Source organism: Solanum lycopersicum, chromosome 3 (assembly GCF_036512215.1).
Source record: "Solanum lycopersicum chromosome 3, SLM_r2.1".
Lineage (NCBI taxonomy): Eukaryota > Viridiplantae > Streptophyta > Magnoliopsida > Solanales > Solanaceae > Solanum > Solanum lycopersicum.
In genome coordinates, this window is record NC_090802.1 from 65,688,296 (window position 1) to 65,706,776 (window position 18,481).

At 35.0% G+C, this 18,481-nt stretch overlaps 4 protein-coding genes across 4 annotated transcripts; all 4 read right to left on the reverse strand.

Moving 5' to 3' along the window:
* Positions 1-1,159: 1,159 nt before the first annotated feature.
* Positions 1,160-4,098, reverse strand: LOC101261216 (putative pentatricopeptide repeat-containing protein At5g52630). Its single transcript, XM_010320250.4, has 2 exons — positions 1,947-4,098; positions 1,160-1,860 (listed from the first exon to the last, which is right to left on the reverse strand). Exon 1 carries the CDS (start codon positions 3,832-3,834, stop codon positions 2,140-2,142), a length of 1,695 nt encoding a protein of 564 aa, XP_010318552.1. The 5' UTR covers positions 3,835-4,098; the 3' UTR covers positions 1,160-1,860; positions 1,947-2,139.
* Positions 4,099-4,263: 165 nt separating this feature from the next.
* LOC101260922 (pentatricopeptide repeat-containing protein At1g63330-like) lies at positions 4,264-6,618 on the reverse strand. The gene has a single exon (XM_010320249.4). The coding sequence runs from the start codon at positions 6,616-6,618 to the stop codon at positions 4,264-4,266; it is 2,355 nt and encodes a 784-aa protein (XP_010318551.2).
* Positions 6,619-7,399: 781 nt separating this feature from the next.
* On the reverse strand, positions 7,400-13,805 carry LOC101243871 (tRNase Z TRZ3, mitochondrial). The gene is made up of 12 exons (XM_004235642.4): positions 13,013-13,805; positions 11,806-11,895; positions 10,982-11,026; positions 10,793-10,847; positions 10,622-10,665; positions 10,059-10,517; positions 9,717-9,985; positions 9,460-9,607; positions 9,298-9,348; positions 8,693-9,099; positions 7,970-8,606; positions 7,400-7,791 (listed from the first exon to the last, which is right to left on the reverse strand). The coding sequence occupies exons 1-12, from the start codon at positions 13,520-13,522 to the stop codon at positions 7,474-7,476; spliced, it is 3,033 nt and encodes a 1,010-aa protein (XP_004235690.3). The 5' UTR covers positions 13,523-13,805; the 3' UTR covers positions 7,400-7,473.
* A 1,352-nt stretch (positions 13,806-15,157) lies between these two features.
* Positions 15,158-16,597, reverse strand: TIP2-2 (tonoplast intrinsic protein 2.2). The gene is made up of 3 exons (NM_001287367.2): positions 16,392-16,597; positions 15,856-16,106; positions 15,158-15,780 (listed from the first exon to the last, which is right to left on the reverse strand). Exons 1-3 carry the CDS (start codon positions 16,519-16,521, stop codon positions 15,412-15,414), a joined length of 750 nt encoding a protein of 249 aa, NP_001274296.1. The 5' UTR covers positions 16,522-16,597; the 3' UTR covers positions 15,158-15,411.
* Between the last annotated feature and the right edge of the window lie 1,884 nt (positions 16,598-18,481).

An 18,481-nucleotide genomic window follows, 5' to 3' on the forward strand; every position in this document is an offset into this window, starting at 1 on the left:
TTTTTATGCTTTTTATTTACAAAATGTGATGAGAGATAGTAATTGTAAACATTTTTTTATGACAAGGAAAATCGGCAACTGCTATCCTTCTGCTCCTATGCAATAAGCTCGCAGATCACATAGATTGCAAACAAACTAAAGCAAATTATAATGTTAAATTACACGAATCTAACCTGTTGGTAAATGCAAAAGCAGAAAACAACTAAAAGTAGACTCACGAACAGTTCACCCTCTCTTTTTTTTTAATTGTGTATGGATCAGCTTGCGTGCATTTTGACTACTTCGATGATGTTACCTGCCATCTCCCACTAGCATAGTTACCGGATAACTCTGTCTACCTAGGCTTGAACTGTTGTCTCTGGCAGAGATTGTTGGCTTGGTTTCTTGATATCTTTCCTTGTCTAATAGCGAAATTTTTCTCCTCAAACTGATTCTTGGTCATTGAGGGGTCGTTTGGTACAAAAAAATGAATAATGCAGGGATTAGCAATGTGGGGATTAGTAATGCAGGGATTATTTTTATCAAGTGTTTGGTTCATTGTTTCTTATCTAATTTTGTGTGTGATTTAAAAGTTTTAAAAAGAAAACTTTCCAATTATACCCGAGAGTTATTATGAAATTTTTTATTTCATATAATTGAGCCAAAATAGATAATCAACGGAGAATATTATTTTTTTTATAACATTTTTAACTAGTTAGGAGAATAAAATTTTTATTGTCATGTTCACTATTTTTTCTCACTTACATTATTTGAGAGTAATAATTGTCATCTTAATAAATTAGAGTTAATAACTCAAAAGGTCACACAATTATAATAATTATAGAGAAGATTTATTGAACTTGTACCAATAAATTTTAAAAAACTCTTTATCATAAAATAAAATAAAAATATAAAATAAATAAAGAAAAATAAATTAAACTATTTTTATACTCGAGATGTGTGTGTATATATACACACACTCTTGTTTTAGACTACTTGTGTAATGTTTAATGAACTTTTATTAAAAGACAATATTTTACTTATGAATTGTTCTTAAATTCATACATCAACATTAACATATTAGTCGGATTATAATATTTTATATTAATAATAAATAGATTAAGTAATTCATATTTTAGAAACAAAAAATTATATCTAAATAATAAAATTTGTAAGCTAATTTATTTAAATAACTTTATCAATATAAATATAAAATATAAAATCAAAAAAAAATATTAAAAGGATTTGAGGGGTATTTTTGTCTTTACCTAGAATAGTCTCATGGTATTAGAGCTAATACCTCCAAATGGAAGGTATTAGTAATACATCCTATAATACCATGTTGGAGGTATAACTAATCTATGAATTAGTTATACATAGGCTCAAATTTCTACTAAACATAGTACTAAATAATACCTTACATAATCCATGGACTATTTCTTTTAATGCAGCCTACCAGACGACCCTGAGAGTTTCATTTGGTTCATTTCCCCGCCCAATCTGTCAGCTAAACGGAGCATCTCTCTTTCATGTTCAATCTCCTCTAGAACTTTTGGAGATATGTATTCAGAATCTCGTATTCTTTTAAATCCACCTCCTGTTGCCCTGGATGGTTTCTGCAGAGAAGTGCATCATGTTTGTGAATGTCCTTACATTAGGTGATGGTCCAGAGTTCCTTACTGCTTGAAGAGTTCCATCATTCTTCCTCTGGCTTGTTTCTGCCAAGTATTTCACTAAGATATTACATGAATAAATACTCTGTTTCAAGTCCAATTTCTTTGGCCTGCTCAACAATGTCAATAGCATGTTCTAGCAGTAAACGCCTTTGTTAATACATCAGCAACAAGATTTGATCTTGCACCATTATTAGGTGAATAAAGTCTGCAAAGCAAGACGGCTTACATTATGCAAGTCAATACCAGCATTTTGAAAGTTGAAAAGAATGTAGGAAAGGATACAGTATACACCTTGAATTATTTGAGACCGCAACTTCAGTTCAACTGAGGAGTTGAGTGCTAGCAGACTCTTAAGGTTTTCAATAAATGGCTTTGTCAGTTAACAAATCAACAACAAAAGGCAAAGATCTTTGTGCAAGAGAAAGCTAAGAAGACGTCAGTTGGAGGTCTTCTTCTATCCTTACTCAGATTTCTTCTCAATATCTTACCATTGATCTCCACAATTGCAGCTTCCATTCAGGAACTTATGGTATCTATTTACATCCCGCACTATAATCTCTCTCTCAACAAGTCTACTAATATACTTAAACGCCTCGTGACAATCCCTGCAAATTCTCAAATTCTTCACAATCCGCAAAGCTTTACCAGGTGGTGCTGTTCCATTCAACAATCCAAATGCCAATGCCAGCTTCTCACTGTGATGCCAAAGTGATTTCTTCTTCTCCTTCTCTTCTACTTCATGCAACATTTCAGTCCATACGGGCACATAGCCCAGTTTCTCAATCTCCTCCATTAACTCTGTTAACTTGGCATAAATCTCATCGGTTCTCTCATGCCTCCTATCACCAGCTAAAAACATATGAACCTCTCCCAGCGCTTCAATCCAACTCTTCCCACCTTCCTTCCTCACTTTCTTATCCTTCATTCTCTTCCACACCTCCCTCACCTCATCCCACCTACCTGCACTTGCATAAGCATTAGCCAAAATTACATAAGCTGAATCATCCATTGGGTTAATCTCCAACAACCTATCACTCATCCTCCAAGCAATATCCATATTCACGTGATATGCACATTTAGACAATAATACTCGCCATAAAGCTGCATCTGGCTTAAAAGGCATGGTTAAAGCAATTCGCTCTGCCTCCTCCAGACGTCCTGCTTTTCCCAATGCACCCACCAAACACGTATAGTGCTCAAGACACGGCTCCAAATTGTAATCTTCAGTCATCCTCTTGAACCATATCTCAGTCTCTTCAACTAAACCTGCATTGTAAAATGCAGTCAAAGTAGCTAAGAAACTGTACTCATCCGGTACCATTCCCCGTTCTTCCATTAAAGTAAAAAGCTCTATGACATTTCCATGTTCCCCTTGTTGAGCATGCCCTGCCATCATGGCATTCCACCCGACAATATTGAGTTCCATTTCTAGCTCATCAAACACTCCACGAGCGTTCCCTACAAGCCCACATTTCCCATACCCATCAATCAATGCACTGCCTACAATGACATTCAAATTAAGCCCTGTTACCATCGCATGCCCATGAATAATCCTACATTGTTCAAGCATAGCCATGTCAGAACCCGCCCGCAAAGCCCCAGAAACACTAACCATAGTAGATGCCATACCACTCCTCCTCATTTCAATAAAACACGACAAAGCATCAATAGGCTTATAATTCTGAGCAAACCCAACAATAACCGACGAGAAACAAACCTCGTCTCTCACAGACATTTCATCAAACACCTTCTTCGCATTATTCGACAACCCAGTTTTAAAATACAATGACACAAGAGCTGACGCCGTAAACAGCTCTGAAGAGAAACCCAATTTGACAGCAAGGGAATGAAGTTGTGCCCCGAAGGTGAGTGAAGGAAGAGTGGCGCATGTTTTGAGAAGGGACGTTAAAGTATGGCTATTGGGTAAGATTCTTGAAGGGTGACGGAGCATGGAAATGAAATGATGAAAGGAAAGCGGTGAGTTGGAGAATGCTGATGTGAGGGCTGTCCATGAAACGACATTGGGTGATGGAATTGACCGGAAAACACGGGCGGCGTCTGATCGGAGATCGGATTTGGAGTAGAGAGTTATGATGTTGTTTAGCACTGCACGGTTAGCTTTTGCGGCGCCTGTTGTGATGGCTCTCGCATGTACGCGCCGTGGGTCTGTTGAATCCATTTCTCAATACTAATTTGCTTGTTTCATTGAACTAATTAAGTAGTTGAATGTTGTCGTGCTAAGTTCTTTCTACCTCCCAAAATAGGGCTACGATTTGCTTATACTCTACTTTTTTAAATTACGCTAAATACGTTGTTCTTGTAGTATTAATCTGAAGAAAATATCAGTACTAACACTAAATATTTTATTGATCAATGGAGCAAAATTAACTTTATTAGTTATCTGTGATGTACTGATAAGTGATAATTCATGTTCTCAACTTTCAAATGTAAGATTGTAACAGCAGCTGACTGTAAGTTCACTATGAAGTTTGAATAACAAAAAGTAACAGAGACATGTTCTTCACTCAAGAAAACATTCCATAGAAACAACAAAACAAATACACAAAAATGATTACATGTACAAACTTTTCAAGAAAGTGCTTTAATCTCAAACAAGTTGGGATCGACTATATGAATCCTCTCTAACCATATTTAACTCTAACAATGCATTCTGAGGAATGTTAAACACTCTGTGCATCTCATCAGTCATGTCATAAGCTAGATCAAAATTTTTGACCAGCTTATATCCCTTGATCATTATTCTATAAGTGACTAAATCAGGAGAGATGTTTGTTTCTCTGATTCTATCAAACAACCTCTGGGCCTCATCCATTCGACGTAACTTGGAATATTTATCGATGAAGCAATTGTAAATATAGACATCAGGAGAGATGTTCTGTCTTACCATCATTCTGAACAACCTCTTCGCCTCATCCATCTGATCTAACTTGCAAAATGCATCAATGAGGCAAGTATAAGTACCAACAGTAGGCAAGACTTCTCTTTTTTGCATGTCAAGGAGCAAAGCACAAGCCATGCTCATGTCTTTAATTTCACAAAAGCCAGAAATCATGGAGGTGTAACAGATGTTATCTGGACTCATACCCTCCCTGACCATTTTCATGAATAGTTTGTGGGCCTGTATCACTTTTATCTGTCTTGCAGATTTTTTCACTTCCCCCCGCTTGCATAGCATGTCAATAAGAATTGTGTATGTGATGATGTTAGGAGTCATCTCAAGTTTAAGCATTCCCATATAAAGCAAACTAGCCTTGTTAAAATGGGACTCTTTAACAAATCCATCAAGAAGAGTATTAAGAATTGTAACATTGGGAAACATGTCCCTCTTAAGCATTACCGTGATTAACTCCAATGCCTTCTTTGTATTTATATCTTTGCACAACTGCTGAACAATTACATCATAGGTAAACAAATTGGGGATGATTCCTCGATCCACCATTTCATCTATCAGGTGCAAGGCTTCCATCACAAGCCCATCAGTACAGTACTGCTTAACAATAAAATTGCAGGTAATGGTATCAGACAGGTAATCTTTTTGTACCATCATAATCCTGTACTTCAATGCTTTATCAACAGACCCCATGTCGCAGGAAGCACGAATCAATTTCAAACAAGTTGAAGCATCTGGAGCCAAGTCATTGCTGATCATCTCCTCCAGTAGCTCATCAGCTGAATTAAGATCTCCTTGAGCACAAAATTCAGTAATTAAAATGTTGTAAGCTGTTTGGTCAACTTTGCACCCAGAATTTTTAAGGTAATGAAAACAATCCTTTGCAATTTTTGCTGCTCCAGCTGCGCACAAACCCTGAAGAATTGAGTTATAGTTAATTGGGGTAGGCTTGATGTTACTATCTTGCATACCTTGAATAGAACATAAATCTCCATCAATAATCCCGAATTTGCCAAACCAACTGACAAGAATGCTATAGCTACATATATCTGGTGTAATTCCAGAATTACTCATCTCATCAAAAACACTTATAGCTTTACTTACTTCGCCTTCAGCAAAAAATCCATGAATGATAGCATTGTAGCAATAAGAATTCAAAGATTGGTTCTCATACCTCAGTTTCCGAATGAATTTCAAAGCAACATCAGGACATCCAATTCTACAGAGTCCATGGAGCCATACACTATATGTTGCAGCGGAAAGACTGATCTCTTTTTCCCGCTTTTCTTTCAGAATCTTATAGGCTTCTTTTATAGATACCTTCTGTGTGCCTGGATAATTTTCACAGTAGAAGTTCATCATGATTGCGTATGTCATCACATCAGGTGAGGGTCCAAAGTTCTTCATTGTTTCAAACAGTCTAGCAAGATTCTCCCCTTGATTAGCTACTGCCAAGCAATTTAGTAGGTAATTACATGAATAAATACTTGGTTGAAGCCCGATTTCCCTAACCTGATTAATGACATCAATAGCATAATCAAACAGTTTATTTGCAGCAAATACCTTGATGAGTTCATCAGCTACAAGAATTGAAGGTGTAGTATTATTAGTTGAATGCATAACAAGATGCATCACCTTCAATAAGTCAAAACCAGCATTCTGCAAGTAGAAAATCATTTCTTTAAGAAGTGTGTGCACTTCCATATCCATTCCAGCAAAGGCAAATGTATGTATTATCATTCTATAGCCATTTATTGAATGATACAAGCCATACTTTGCCAGAGATTCCACAAAAGAAATCTCTCTCACAACTTTCCAACTCAAAGACTTGCATACTCTAACTACAACTGAATACACCTTGCGACCTTTCCAGTTAAGTGAATTCCTTGTTGGTATAACAGCTTTATCAGAATCATACAACAAGGGTAATGAAGAAGAAGCACCGTGATAGTACTTCCTACAAAGGCTTCTCTGCTCCTTAAAGAAGCCCAATTTATGTAAATGCTTGAATAACAAGCTAAAGGACTTTCTTGGTAACAAACCTAGACCCATAGAAGAAAACTTCTCAACAATTATACAAAGTCTACATTATCACCAAGAAAAATCTTACATTTTTTCTTTTTCTTTGAGTAAAGTTTGCACCTTTATTCAAAATCTCAACACCCATCAAACAAAAAAGATAATATTTGACCCCCACACAAGCTCCAATGGTTTGTAAGCTCTCTAATCCGAAATTCAAAAATCTTGAACCCACAAGAATGAATATTAAAGTTGAAATCGATTGAACAGGACACCCAAACTGAAAAAGATAGGAACAGTTCACCTCAGCACTTCAATTTGAGCCCAGTCTGAGGGGTTATCTTGTTCTTCTTCTTCTCATGGCGGCGGCTCAAAGCATAAGTCAGTGAAGAGCTTAAAAACCCCATAATTTTTCGGCAGTGATAATATAAATTCACCTCTGAATTGAGTATTTGGCGGCAGCTTCTGCGTTTACTGTGGTGTTCTTGTGCTGGTGCTTTTCAAACTTTGGCAAATAATTTAGATTTTATTTTTCGTCAAGTAATACTATTTATTATTTAATACAATGTTTAAGTACTTGTCCTATTATTAGGTTTTAAAGAGTGTAAATTTGAAAAAAAAAATTCTGCGATCTTAAAGTTCAGCTATCGATATTCTTTTAAATGTTATTCTATTTATTTTTATTTGTTTAATTTATTAAAAGTAATTATTCAATAATACTAAAGTTTGAAAAATCTAGATAATTACATATTATTAAATACTATTGAATAGTGAGAGCAGAAAACTTAAAAGAGAACAAGAACACCTTAGCATGTTGATTTCACTGTGATTTAACTCCTGCGTATAAATGAATAGAAAGAAATTGATCAGTGTGTGTTATTCAGTAACTCAAATAGCTGCTGCTGTAGCAACATTTACATTATCAGATTCATCAACAATCATTTCATCACGAAATAGCAGTTTAAGATATGGAAGAACTCTTGGAAGCATGGGTAGGTCTGCTAAGTTAACACTCATCATATCAAAAGCAATGCTTGTTTTGTGCATGTGTGTTTCGTCAAAAACTGGAATTTTAGGGTATCTTTGACTGAAATGAGTGAGGATGATTCGATATGCTCCAGCAGCGTCCCCTACTTCAATAGCTTCCTGTGTTGTGCTGTGATTTCTCGCTATGGCTTCTTCCACCATGCCATCTTCAAAGGTAGCCTGCATTAAAACCCCGAAAATTTTATATATGCTAAAATGGGGAACATGTGGCAACTGAAATTTTTATGAGAATTGTTAAGCCAAGAGTATAGCATGTTGTAAGATTCTATTGAAAACTTGGAAGGATTTATTGTGTAATCAAATAGGGGGAAAACCATAAAGACATTTCACAACTTGCCTCATGAATAAGAACTGTGGCCCCATGGGACGCTGCAACTAGTTCTGGACAAGGCCTCGTGTCGCCAGAGTAAACAATTTTCCACCCCGGTATCTTTTTCCCAGTGCTGTTAGTCCTATCCGCCGCCTTCAGGACAACACCATATGCTTGTGGACAATGAATAACAGGAAAGCTGATCAGTGCTTCCAATCCTGCTTCTCTCAGAATTCTCTTCAACATTGCCAGCACTGGGAATGCTGCAGATGCATCAGCTGGGCTGCCTGGCCTCTTCCAATAACTCTCCATACGGCTACCTTTAGCAAATAAGTTAGAACCATTCTTTTGGTCATTTTGTACACCTACACTCCCATTAGCATCCTTGTTTTCACCTGAATCAGAAGTCCTCAATGAAGCTTCTGTAGTTTGCCTACAATCGAGGAACTGCATATCTAGGTCCTCAAGCTTTTGGTATGCATCAAGGAATATCTTAAGCTGTCGTGGTCCCACAACAACTAAAGGTTCATGAGGAGTTTCATAAAGTAAATCGCGTCGGAGAGCAAGTATTCTTGCAATACCAGTATGATGATCAGCATGAATATGAGAAATCCAAATGCACCTTAGACCTTTTACAGCTTCATCAGCACCTTCAATGCCAAATCTGTTTACCAAGCAGCACATTATCCCTCAAACTGCGGTTAGACAAAAACCATATGTAAAATTGATATCAATGAGCTTATATATTACCTTCTTTTTAGCTGTCCCAATGTTCCTTCACCACAATCTAACAGAATACTTCCCTTTGAGAAAAGATTGATAAAAATGGAAGTGACATTTCGATATTTTGAAGGCTGGGAAGAACCAGTTCCAAGAAGAACAATCTCCATATCCTCTCTTGTTATACCTTCCAAACAACTAGGTAATGCAGTTTCATGCAACCAGGGCTCTTCTATCACAACATTGTTGGCCTGCAATGTCGTGCTGCCTCCATTTGCAATGTTGTTACCATGATGCAACAGTTGGGTAATATGCTCAGAAGCATCCACAATTTCAGGAATTTCTGTAATTAAGTCTTCTATGATTTTTGGCCGAGAAGTAATTTCAGGAATACCAGATCTGTCTAAACCAAGCTGTGCATATGGGCGAAGATGGAACTGTTCCACAAAATAGTAGTTCATTTTGAGTGATGTCCAACCCAGCATCAAAGTCAAACAACGCATGAGGTAAATTGCAGTCAATTCCACAGAAAAGCTCAAATACATTCCGAACCAAACAAAACCAAACTTGGCATACAGTTTCTAGATTCTAACTCTACCCAATAAGGCGATCGGATCAAATATATAAACTCTCACCTTGAGGAGGTTCTCTGCCGTAATAACTTGACATGAAGCTGGAAGAGAGAACTGCAGAAACAAAATAAAGATAATTTACCAATTAAACAAGCATCCCCAATATTAATTCTCTGTCCAAAGTAAACTTATCTTCCATTCAAGCATAATTCCAATATAATGTACCTCACTTGGACCCTTAGAGACTGAGGGTAAGCTCTTTAACTGCTGAAGAGACCAAAAACCAGGCGAAGGAAAGAATTGAGGGCACAAGTAGTTCAGCCTTGTGGCGATTCTTGCACTAGACTTCAGAATTGGAATCTCAACATTCTTCCTGCGATTTGTACAAGAAAATCATGCTGATACATAAGCAGGAAATACATGTAAACAGCAGAAAGATGTATATCAGCCTTAAAAGAAGAGAGCATTCTAAGGTTACTCACAGCTGATGTCCTGCCATGACGTGCTGCACCTCACCAAATCTTGACATCCATTGCTGATATTCAGTTGTACACGTTACTGAAGCAGGACTAAGGTGTATCACACAATCAACTTCTTTGCACATTTCCTTGGATTGTTTGGATGGATCTGAGTAATACGGAGTGAGAGAATGTATAGACGACAATTCTTGCAGATGAGACGGTGTTGGGCAGTCAACAACGAGTACAATAGGACCAGGAACAGAAGGCCCCAATACATCACTAGGGTGAACCTGCACAATGCTCACTGAAATAATGAGATGAGTACAAAGTGAAGTAACAGCAAATAATAATCCCTATTCTTACCATGATGTCTTGATGATCTGACTGTACAGAATTCCCGAGTTGCAATTCACGGCATTTTGGGCCAAGTCTCAACCCAAGAGCAGCAGCCTTTTTGGGATCAAACTTTCCCTTAATTTCAGGCAACTCACAGATATACACTACAGCAAGATCCCCAGGCTTCAATGCAAATTCAGCTGTGGACTGCATCCTCTCTGCTGAAAGATTTTCACCAACTAGTGAATCATCAAGTTCAGAGGATCCTGCCTTTGTCGTCTTAGACACTTTTGAGTAACGTGGTCGCAACAGAACAGCAGATATTTTGACAACCTCATCGTTAATAGGAACAAAGAGTTCATCAGTAGCCCCCGAAGAATCAATAGGTGGGCCAAAACTACGTGCATGGACCATGGCGGCATTTGGGATGAATGATTTCATTGCATTGACCAAGTACTTGAGATCAGAAGGACCCCATACATTGACCTTCAAAATAAAATTGTAATCAGTATCATTTTGTTAAGATCATTTACATCAGCCAATTATCTGATCGATATTATACAAGTAAACCAAGTTAATCTGACACTCACAGACATTCCTTCTTCTCCCATGCCAGCCAAAGTCAATAAAAGACCTGCAAGCAAAAGAATTTAACATATTTAGTGGTTCTTAAACAACCTCTGGCAATCGTTAAGCCAGCACTTGTATCTTTCCAGCATTGATTAATCTAGTCACCCATAAGAAAAGCTATAGAAACAGACCTGGGAGTCCACCGGCAGTTTCTGAACAGACTCGCGACAGAAATATGTGATCAATCTGGGAAAGAAGAACGAAGAAAAAAAATGTATATACATCTTCCACAATAAGATCAACATCATACTTGAAAGAACAGTTCAGAACTATAAACCTGATTACGAACAAACGGTTTATACATATCCATAGTTCCATACCTTTGATAGCTTAATTTTATGCTCTGTGCAGAAGCGTTGCAATCCCTGAAGCAGAAGAACGGATTTAGATACAAAGAAATACGTCTTACTGTATTTTTTCTGTTTCATCACAAAGGAAATAAGAACCAAAAGAGAGCAATAAATGCATATGAATGGGAAACAATCTGCAGAACAACATTGTGGAAAGAAAACCCACTAGGATAATGGTGATGCAGGAAGTAGATGACCAATTAACCATCATTAAAAAGCACAGTTCCTCATTAGAAATTTGTCAAAGACACTTAACCAAAAACATTCTTAATACCAGACAAAAAGTATGAGTTGCTATTCATCATAACTTGAAATATGCTGCATGTGGTCTTATCATCTCTTCCTGTACAAAATCTAATAGCCAGTTGGTCCCTATGGATCATATCCATGCAGTAATTTAGTCATGAGAATAATAGAATTACAAAAACTCAAGGAACCCTTGCAAGAATTAAATTAACTTAATAAGTAGCTCCACTTTCAGATTCAGGTAGGTATTCTGCTTCCTATAAGACAAAGGCCCTAAGGTTTCAATGCCATTATAACAACATACCCAGTAATCCCACAAGTTGGGTCTGTCGAGGGCCACAATTTGGGTTTTGGGAGGGAAAGATATACGCAGATCTTATCTCTACCTTTGTGGGGTAGAGAGGCTGTTCCAAAATATGAAATGTACATCTTGACTAAAAACACAACACCCAAATAGGATCAAATTATCCTGTTGGTGTCATCTGAAACAGTAGAGGAACCAAATGGCATACACATTGGATTTGAACTCGACAATATAACATACTTACTTCTCCAGCATTAAAAATAAACCTCTGTTTATCAAAGAAGAGAAGGACTGAGGGTGTTGTATCTTGTGTATCCATGCCAGTCCCAAGGATCTGTGAGAATTTAAAGGAAGAGAAGTCAATGACTTTTCAATTTCTTCGCGAGGAAGTGAGAGAGGAACAATATCAGTTATTAGATTCACATAATCATAAATTTGGGAAATAAGATTCCAATCCAACCAGACAAAACCTTTGCGCGTTCAAGTATATGACCATAATCATAGGAACTTTAGAGTCCCTTCATGCAAAAATAAATTGTCAAATCTGCCTTAAATATACCCCAAAAAAAAATTATAAATAGGGGTAGGACCTTACTGGGGCTGCTAGTTCATGTTATGTTACTTTCTAGGACTAACATTACATAACCACCATGCTGAATTCTGTTAGTGTGTTATACTGTTTGTTTTAATATTGAACTGGAATCCCTCTGCTAAAAATGTTTTACTTGAAGAAAACATATTTAGGTGTTAAAAAATGTAATCTTGAAGAAAAATACTTCCCATAGAAAAGAAGCCATTTTCAATCAATGTCCTCACTCCTACTCCATATCACTTGCTTCAAACTACACTTATAGTTGCCAAAACACTATCCTCTTGTCTTATCCTACCGGACTACACATGTCATCAATTTTTAAACCCAACTAAAACTAGAAATGATTCAGAAAAAGTTCCAAATCAAACACTTTCCTCACCAACATACCCTATAACTCTATCCATAGCATTTGCTCCCTCAAAACATACAAACATAATTTTTTCCTCCCTATCGACATCAGATATCAGTAAAAACAATCCACCTGCGACCCACTCACTAGACCTACACAATAACTGCATGGACCAACTTCGCGTCCAAATAAACATGGGAACTATAAATCTTTTTGAACTTAGTTAGCTCTCTGACACTAGCATAGTGTTCTTATGGAACGTAACTACCAAAGTTTTTTCATTTCTACCATTTTGTATTTTTTTTCTGCATCTTCTTCAATGCCAGCAATAGTATACATCATTACGTCATCGAGAACAAACGTGGAAACCATCTTCATTCAACCACATAACAAACCAGGATCATAACAAACAACTAACACAGTTTGTCTTACATTCCTTTCTCGTTAGCTTCAATAAAAATGCTTTCTTTATTAAAAGGGGAAACTTATTAACAACTACTAATTTAGTACCTGGACGTATGAAATAGTATTAACAGGGTTGAGTTTGCGAACTTTGAGTTGAAGGTTTTTCCTGGGACCATCATTCTTATCTTTACCTTCAGCCCTTCTTTTATTAAACCCAACAGACTCAGCAATCGCACTACTACTACTACTTTCTTCCATTACCGACTTCCCTTTATTCTCCTTATTTGAACTACTGCTACTACTACGCCTTCTTGAACCGCTCAACGAACCGGGTCGTTCGATATTTTTGGTTTTTCTTGAATATGCGGCGAAGAGAAGACGACAGGGCTTGTGAGTGTGGGTATGGAGAAATGGGGGTTGTTTGATTTTGAAGAGATGAGAAAGGGAAAGCGGAGGTTTTGGGGTTAAAGGGGAAGTGAGAAGTGCGTGGTGATTGGCGGAGGAGAACAAGCGGCGTAGGCTTGAGATTTGGGGCATTTTATTTGTACACACACAGGGTTTTAGGTTCACAAACATAAAACCCCGCCCATGTCTGAAAGATTTTGCACTTGCCATTGCATGTTATCAGGTTGAGTTGGGTCAGGTCATTACTATCCATTTAACAAAATAAAATTGGTGGAATTTATAATTTACTCCTTGTTTCAAATATAATTACTAGACGCTAAAATTCGAAATTCTAACTTATTTTTCAAATTTATGAGCTGAAATTTACTATTCATACCAATTTTATGAGAAAACTATTAGTCGAATTTAAAGCCGATATCAAATATCAAGTGAAGCAAAATGTGCTAATGATAATGATAACTTGATTATAGAGCAACTTTCACATATAACAAACACAAAATTAATATTTGTATGATATTGAAAAGTTTGCATAATTGTGCTCCGTAGCAAACATAAATATATATAATTCACAATACATATACAAAAGAAAACATAAATATACATTCCGTTTCTGTTTGTATAAGCGATAGAGGCGAGCGAGATCTGGGAGAGGAGAGACAGGGGAATGAAAATATATGCATATATATAGTTTTTTCTCACTTTATACAAACAAAAATGCATTTTACACACTTGTGTTAGTATAAAAGTGAGAGGGAGCGAGCAAGAGAGGAAAAGTGGCGAGCGAGAGTTTGAGAGAGAAAGATGACTGTGAAACAGTTTGTTACAGGACACAACTAAATCAAAGTGTGATTATATCATTTAATTTAATTTATATACGCTTTTCCATCAATTATATAAGCATAAAAAACACCATCATACAAAAACTTCAATTTGAAGAGTCCAGCCCACTAAATGGATTTATTAGTGAAGACTCCTCTGGGCTCCTGATGGCCCAAGGAGAATGAAAAGTGCTGTTGTTAATTGGACAACGGCCCAAAAAGTCTTCCTATTCTCAATGAGAAAATCAGAACATATATTTTGGTCGAAAAATATTTTAATAAATAATTACTGATTTTAGTGATACATAACAATATTATGTTAAATTTGTAATATGTATCAAAAGTAAATTTTATATATTCAATAGATATGTATTATAACTATTTTAAAAAATATATTACATTTATTTGGTATGAAATGTGAAATGGTATTATAAATATAATAAAATATATTATATATAAATAATAGAAAAAAAATTAAATATGTATTAGAACTTTATTATAATTATATAAAAAATAATGAAGTGAAAAAAAAATTCTTACTATATAAATAGCCGCCGTCGACATTTTGAATTATTGTTAAGAATAGTAATATGTATCTGGCAAGACCACCAAACACTCACCCAAAAAGTCAACATTACTATAACGTGAAAGGAAATTGATTTGAAGTACACTTTTGTCTTGCACCACAAAAATAAAATTTCCTATTTTTATAATAAATACTTTAGGGTAGTTATTTTAGTCATTAAATTATTAAGATAACTACCCTAAACCATATGAAAAATTATTAAACTTTAATCAGTATCTTCCTTTTTAATCGCTACAAGTAAAAAGAGGATTTTTTTTCTCCTTTTCTGGAAAGCAAGTTAAAAATGATCCACATATTTATTATTTTTGTTTGATATTCATAGTTATCTTATTTATTTGTTCATTGATTTAGTATATTTTTTCGTTAATCAAATTTATATATTAAGTACTTTTAACTAGATGGACAATATTAAAATTACAAAAAATAAAAATAAAAAAGCTAGGCATTAATGGATGATTGCGAATGATTTCATCAAATTAGAGCATCATAACAAGAACATCTCACCAAAAGATAATGGATGTACAGCTGCAAACCAAAGAACTAGAAAAACAATACAACAATTGGGGGAAAAAAAAACAAAGAAAGAAATAACAAAAATATTGTTTTTTCTTCCCTCTTTTTTTTTTTTTTTAAAAAAAACGAAATTCAAATGGGCTTTTTTTTAGACCCACAAATCAAACTCAAACAAATTCAATTTAGAACTCATTGGATAAAGGAGCATGTTCTTGTGTCATGAACACATTTGTGTAAATAAGACCAGCCAAACTACCACCAACTAATGGACCAATCCAGTAGATCCAGAAACCCTCAAAGTTACCACTAACCATTGCAGGTCCAAATGAACGAGCTGGGTTCATTGATCCACCGGAGAATGGTCCGGCAGCCAAAATATTAGCTCCAACAATGAGACCAATTGCAATCGGTGCAATTGTGCCCAATGAACCCTTCTTCGGGTCAGCGGCGGTTGCGAACACAGTATAAACTAAACCAAATGTGATTATTATTTCCATCACGAGTCCTTCTAGTATGCTCACACCAGCTCCCACTCCATGGGTTGGAATAGCCTGAGATCGTCGTAAAAAGTGAAATTAGTAATCTAAAACAAAATAAAAATCGGTCGTAAAAATTGAAGGACTTACACATCCTCCGGTGACGAATTTGAGGAGGAAGCAAGCTACAGCGGCGCCGGTAAGTTGAGCAAGCATGTAGAAGGAGCCAGTGATAAAGGTAATATGTCCGCCGAAGGTTAATCCACAGGTGACCGCAGGGTTAACATGACCACCGGAGATGTTAGCGGAAATCGAAACGGCTACGAATAGAGCAAATCCATGGCAAACTGCAATAGCTACAAGCCCAGCCGGATCAAGTGCAGCATTTGTTGTCAACTTGCCTGTATCCAAACAATACCAAATTTAAAATCTCTCATACATCGATCAATAGTAAAAATACACAAAAATAGAATATATATTACTTGATCAGAAGCGGATCTAGTAAAAGGATATGATTTTGGTATAACTTATAAACCTGAATCAATCTATTTGATATGAATTCAAAATAAGCATTAACCATATTATGCGGGGCATAATTCCGAGTCAGAAGCAATAAATCAAACTTGGAACCGCAGAATTCGTTAACAATTAAAATGAAAAAGAGGGATCGGATCGGAGTTATTAACCGTAAGCAATGGCGGAACCAACTCCGGCGAAGACAAAGATGAGTGTGGAGATGAATTCGGCAAGATAGGACTTAAGAGAGACAACGCTGAATGAATCACTAAAACTTCCAATAGCTACGCCGCCAGCCATTTTTACTACAAAAATAATAATTTAATTCACTACTAATAATAGATCCTTAGAGAGAAAAATTGCTTTTGGATGACACAAATAGACATTTCTTTGTCACATATATATAGTAAGTAGTATACGTAGTAGTAGGAGTGTACAAATATTTTTTAATATAAAGTTTAATCAATGAAGTTCATGAGATTTTTCACTGTAGCATAAAACAAGATAGGGGGATATGAGAATGTAACAACGGTCAATGCCTATCTATGTTTGTTAGGGTTTTGCCAATTGTAATTTTTTCTAAAAAAATCAAAATGTTATCGTAAATGTTTATAATTTTTTTCATATTTGGTTTATTACATTTTAGAGTAAAAGTTTGAACATCTGTAAATTAAAAATTTTCTATTTTCATAATATAATACAGTTGTTTAGAAATTTTTATTTATGGTATAGTTTTTCTCTATAATTTTAAATTTTTTTATTAATTTTAATATGTTGGTCAATTAGCTAAATTTTACATTATAACATTTAACTTTTAATATAAGTTTTTATTATTTAATTTATGAAATCATGATTTGCAATTATAATGCTAACCCAACAATCCATTTATGTTTATTTTTAATGATATTAAAATTGAATATTAAATATCCCAGCTGGCAGTCATATGCTTTTTTGGAAATGTCTCAATCCATGTGATACATCAATAATGGGTAAGATTTTTGGATCCAAGGCATATTCGAAAAATTAATTTTAGTGTATTCATCAATTTTACTGTATTTTCAACATGTTGGTGAGTTTGGTACCAAGAAGAATGTTCTTTCATCGAGTATGTTTTTTTTCAAAGAAAGTAAGTGATTTTTTTTTATGTGTTTTAGGTAAATAAAAAATATTTATATATTATAAATGAATGTTATAAGAGGTGAAGGTGATTCAGAATTTTCATTAAAGGAGCTCGAAAAAAGATAATAATGATTTAAATCCATAATCATTACGTCAACCTCGAATTTTATATTCAGGGGATTCAAAATCAATATATAAACATAATTTTTTTTAAAATACCTTAAATATACAGTATAATTTTTTGCCGAAGGGTCATACTCTAGGTCCGATCCTGTAATCATAGTCAATTATCACGCATAATTTTTCATTTTTACTAAAGTCTCTTCACTCTTAATTAAAGTCTCGAATTATAACTATAATAACTGAAAATTCGTTAAGAACACTTTGATTACTTCCAAATTAGACCTACTCCGCAAAAGTTTTAACTAAACGAACTACTATTTTTGGAAGTAATATTTTCATAATTAACTCAACGTAAATTTCACTTGATCTCATAATCATTAATAGAAATTATTTCCCTTAGGTCTTGAATTCCAGCTGTAATGACCATAACTTATAATAGGCTCTTTATATTACTCTTTTATTGGATTTATTGATGCAAAATGCAAGCTAATCAAACCAATAAATTGAGAATACAAAATATTAAATAATTAAAAAAAAACATGTGGCCAAATAATGATTATTTTTATTTTTATTATTATTATTAAAAATAAGTAGAGATTATGGTGGCCTGAGTACTGAGACAAATAGGATTTGGTCCACCAAATACACCGACCAACTATAAACTTGACAATATGTGGGGCCTATTGTTTCTTTGATATTTTTTTATGAAATGTGTGGATATAAATTTAAGTGGACTTAGTTATATAGTTTTTAACATTGTTATTTCGTTATTAGTACTACTATTATTTCAAATTATCATCCACCTACTATTTTGAAATAATTTATTTGAATTAATAATTTATTGATGTAAAATTTTTATTTCTATTAAGTAGAAATAAAATTTATATGCACGTTTTATCTTCTCTATATTATAGATTCTATGTATAAGGCTTATATCAGAGTGAGTCTTATGAACTTATACTAATAAGAGTCTTATACATAGAATTTAACACCATCAACAACTTCATACAAATGTCAT

What these genes read in the sequence shown, in the direction of transcription:
- LOC101261216 (XM_010320250.4), bottom strand. Translation starts at nt 3,834, where the DNA reads ATGGATTCAACAGACCCACGGCGCGTACATGCGAGAGCCATCACAACA.
- LOC101260922 (XM_010320249.4), bottom strand. Translation starts at nt 6,618, where the DNA reads ATGGGTCTAGGTTTGTTACCAAGAAAGTCCTTTAGCTTGTTATTCAAG.
- LOC101243871 (XM_004235642.4), bottom strand. Translation starts at nt 13,522, where the DNA reads ATGGCAAGTGCAAAATCTTTCAGACATGGGCGGGGTTTTATGTTTGTG. An exon ending in AACTGCCGGTGGACTCCCAG is followed by an intron (nt 10,666 to 10,792) that starts GTCTGTTTCTAT and finishes TTTTGCTTGCAG; the next exon opens with GTCTTTTATTGACTTTGGCT. An exon ending in CCACAGTTCTTATTCATGAG is followed by an intron (nt 7,792 to 7,969) that starts GCAAGTTGTGAA and finishes GTTTTAATGCAG; the next exon opens with GCTACCTTTGAAGATGGCAT.
- TIP2-2 (NM_001287367.2), bottom strand. Translation starts at nt 16,521, where the DNA reads ATGGCTGGCGGCGTAGCTATTGGAAGTTTTAGTGATTCATTCAGCGTT. An exon ending in TGGTTCCGCCATTGCTTACG is followed by an intron (nt 16,107 to 16,391) that starts GTTAATAACTCC and finishes GTTTGGATACAG; the next exon opens with GCAAGTTGACAACAAATGCT. An exon ending in AATTCGTCACCGGAGGATGT is followed by an intron (nt 15,781 to 15,855) that starts GTAAGTCCTTCA and finishes CGACGATCTCAG; the next exon opens with GCTATTCCAACCCATGGAGT.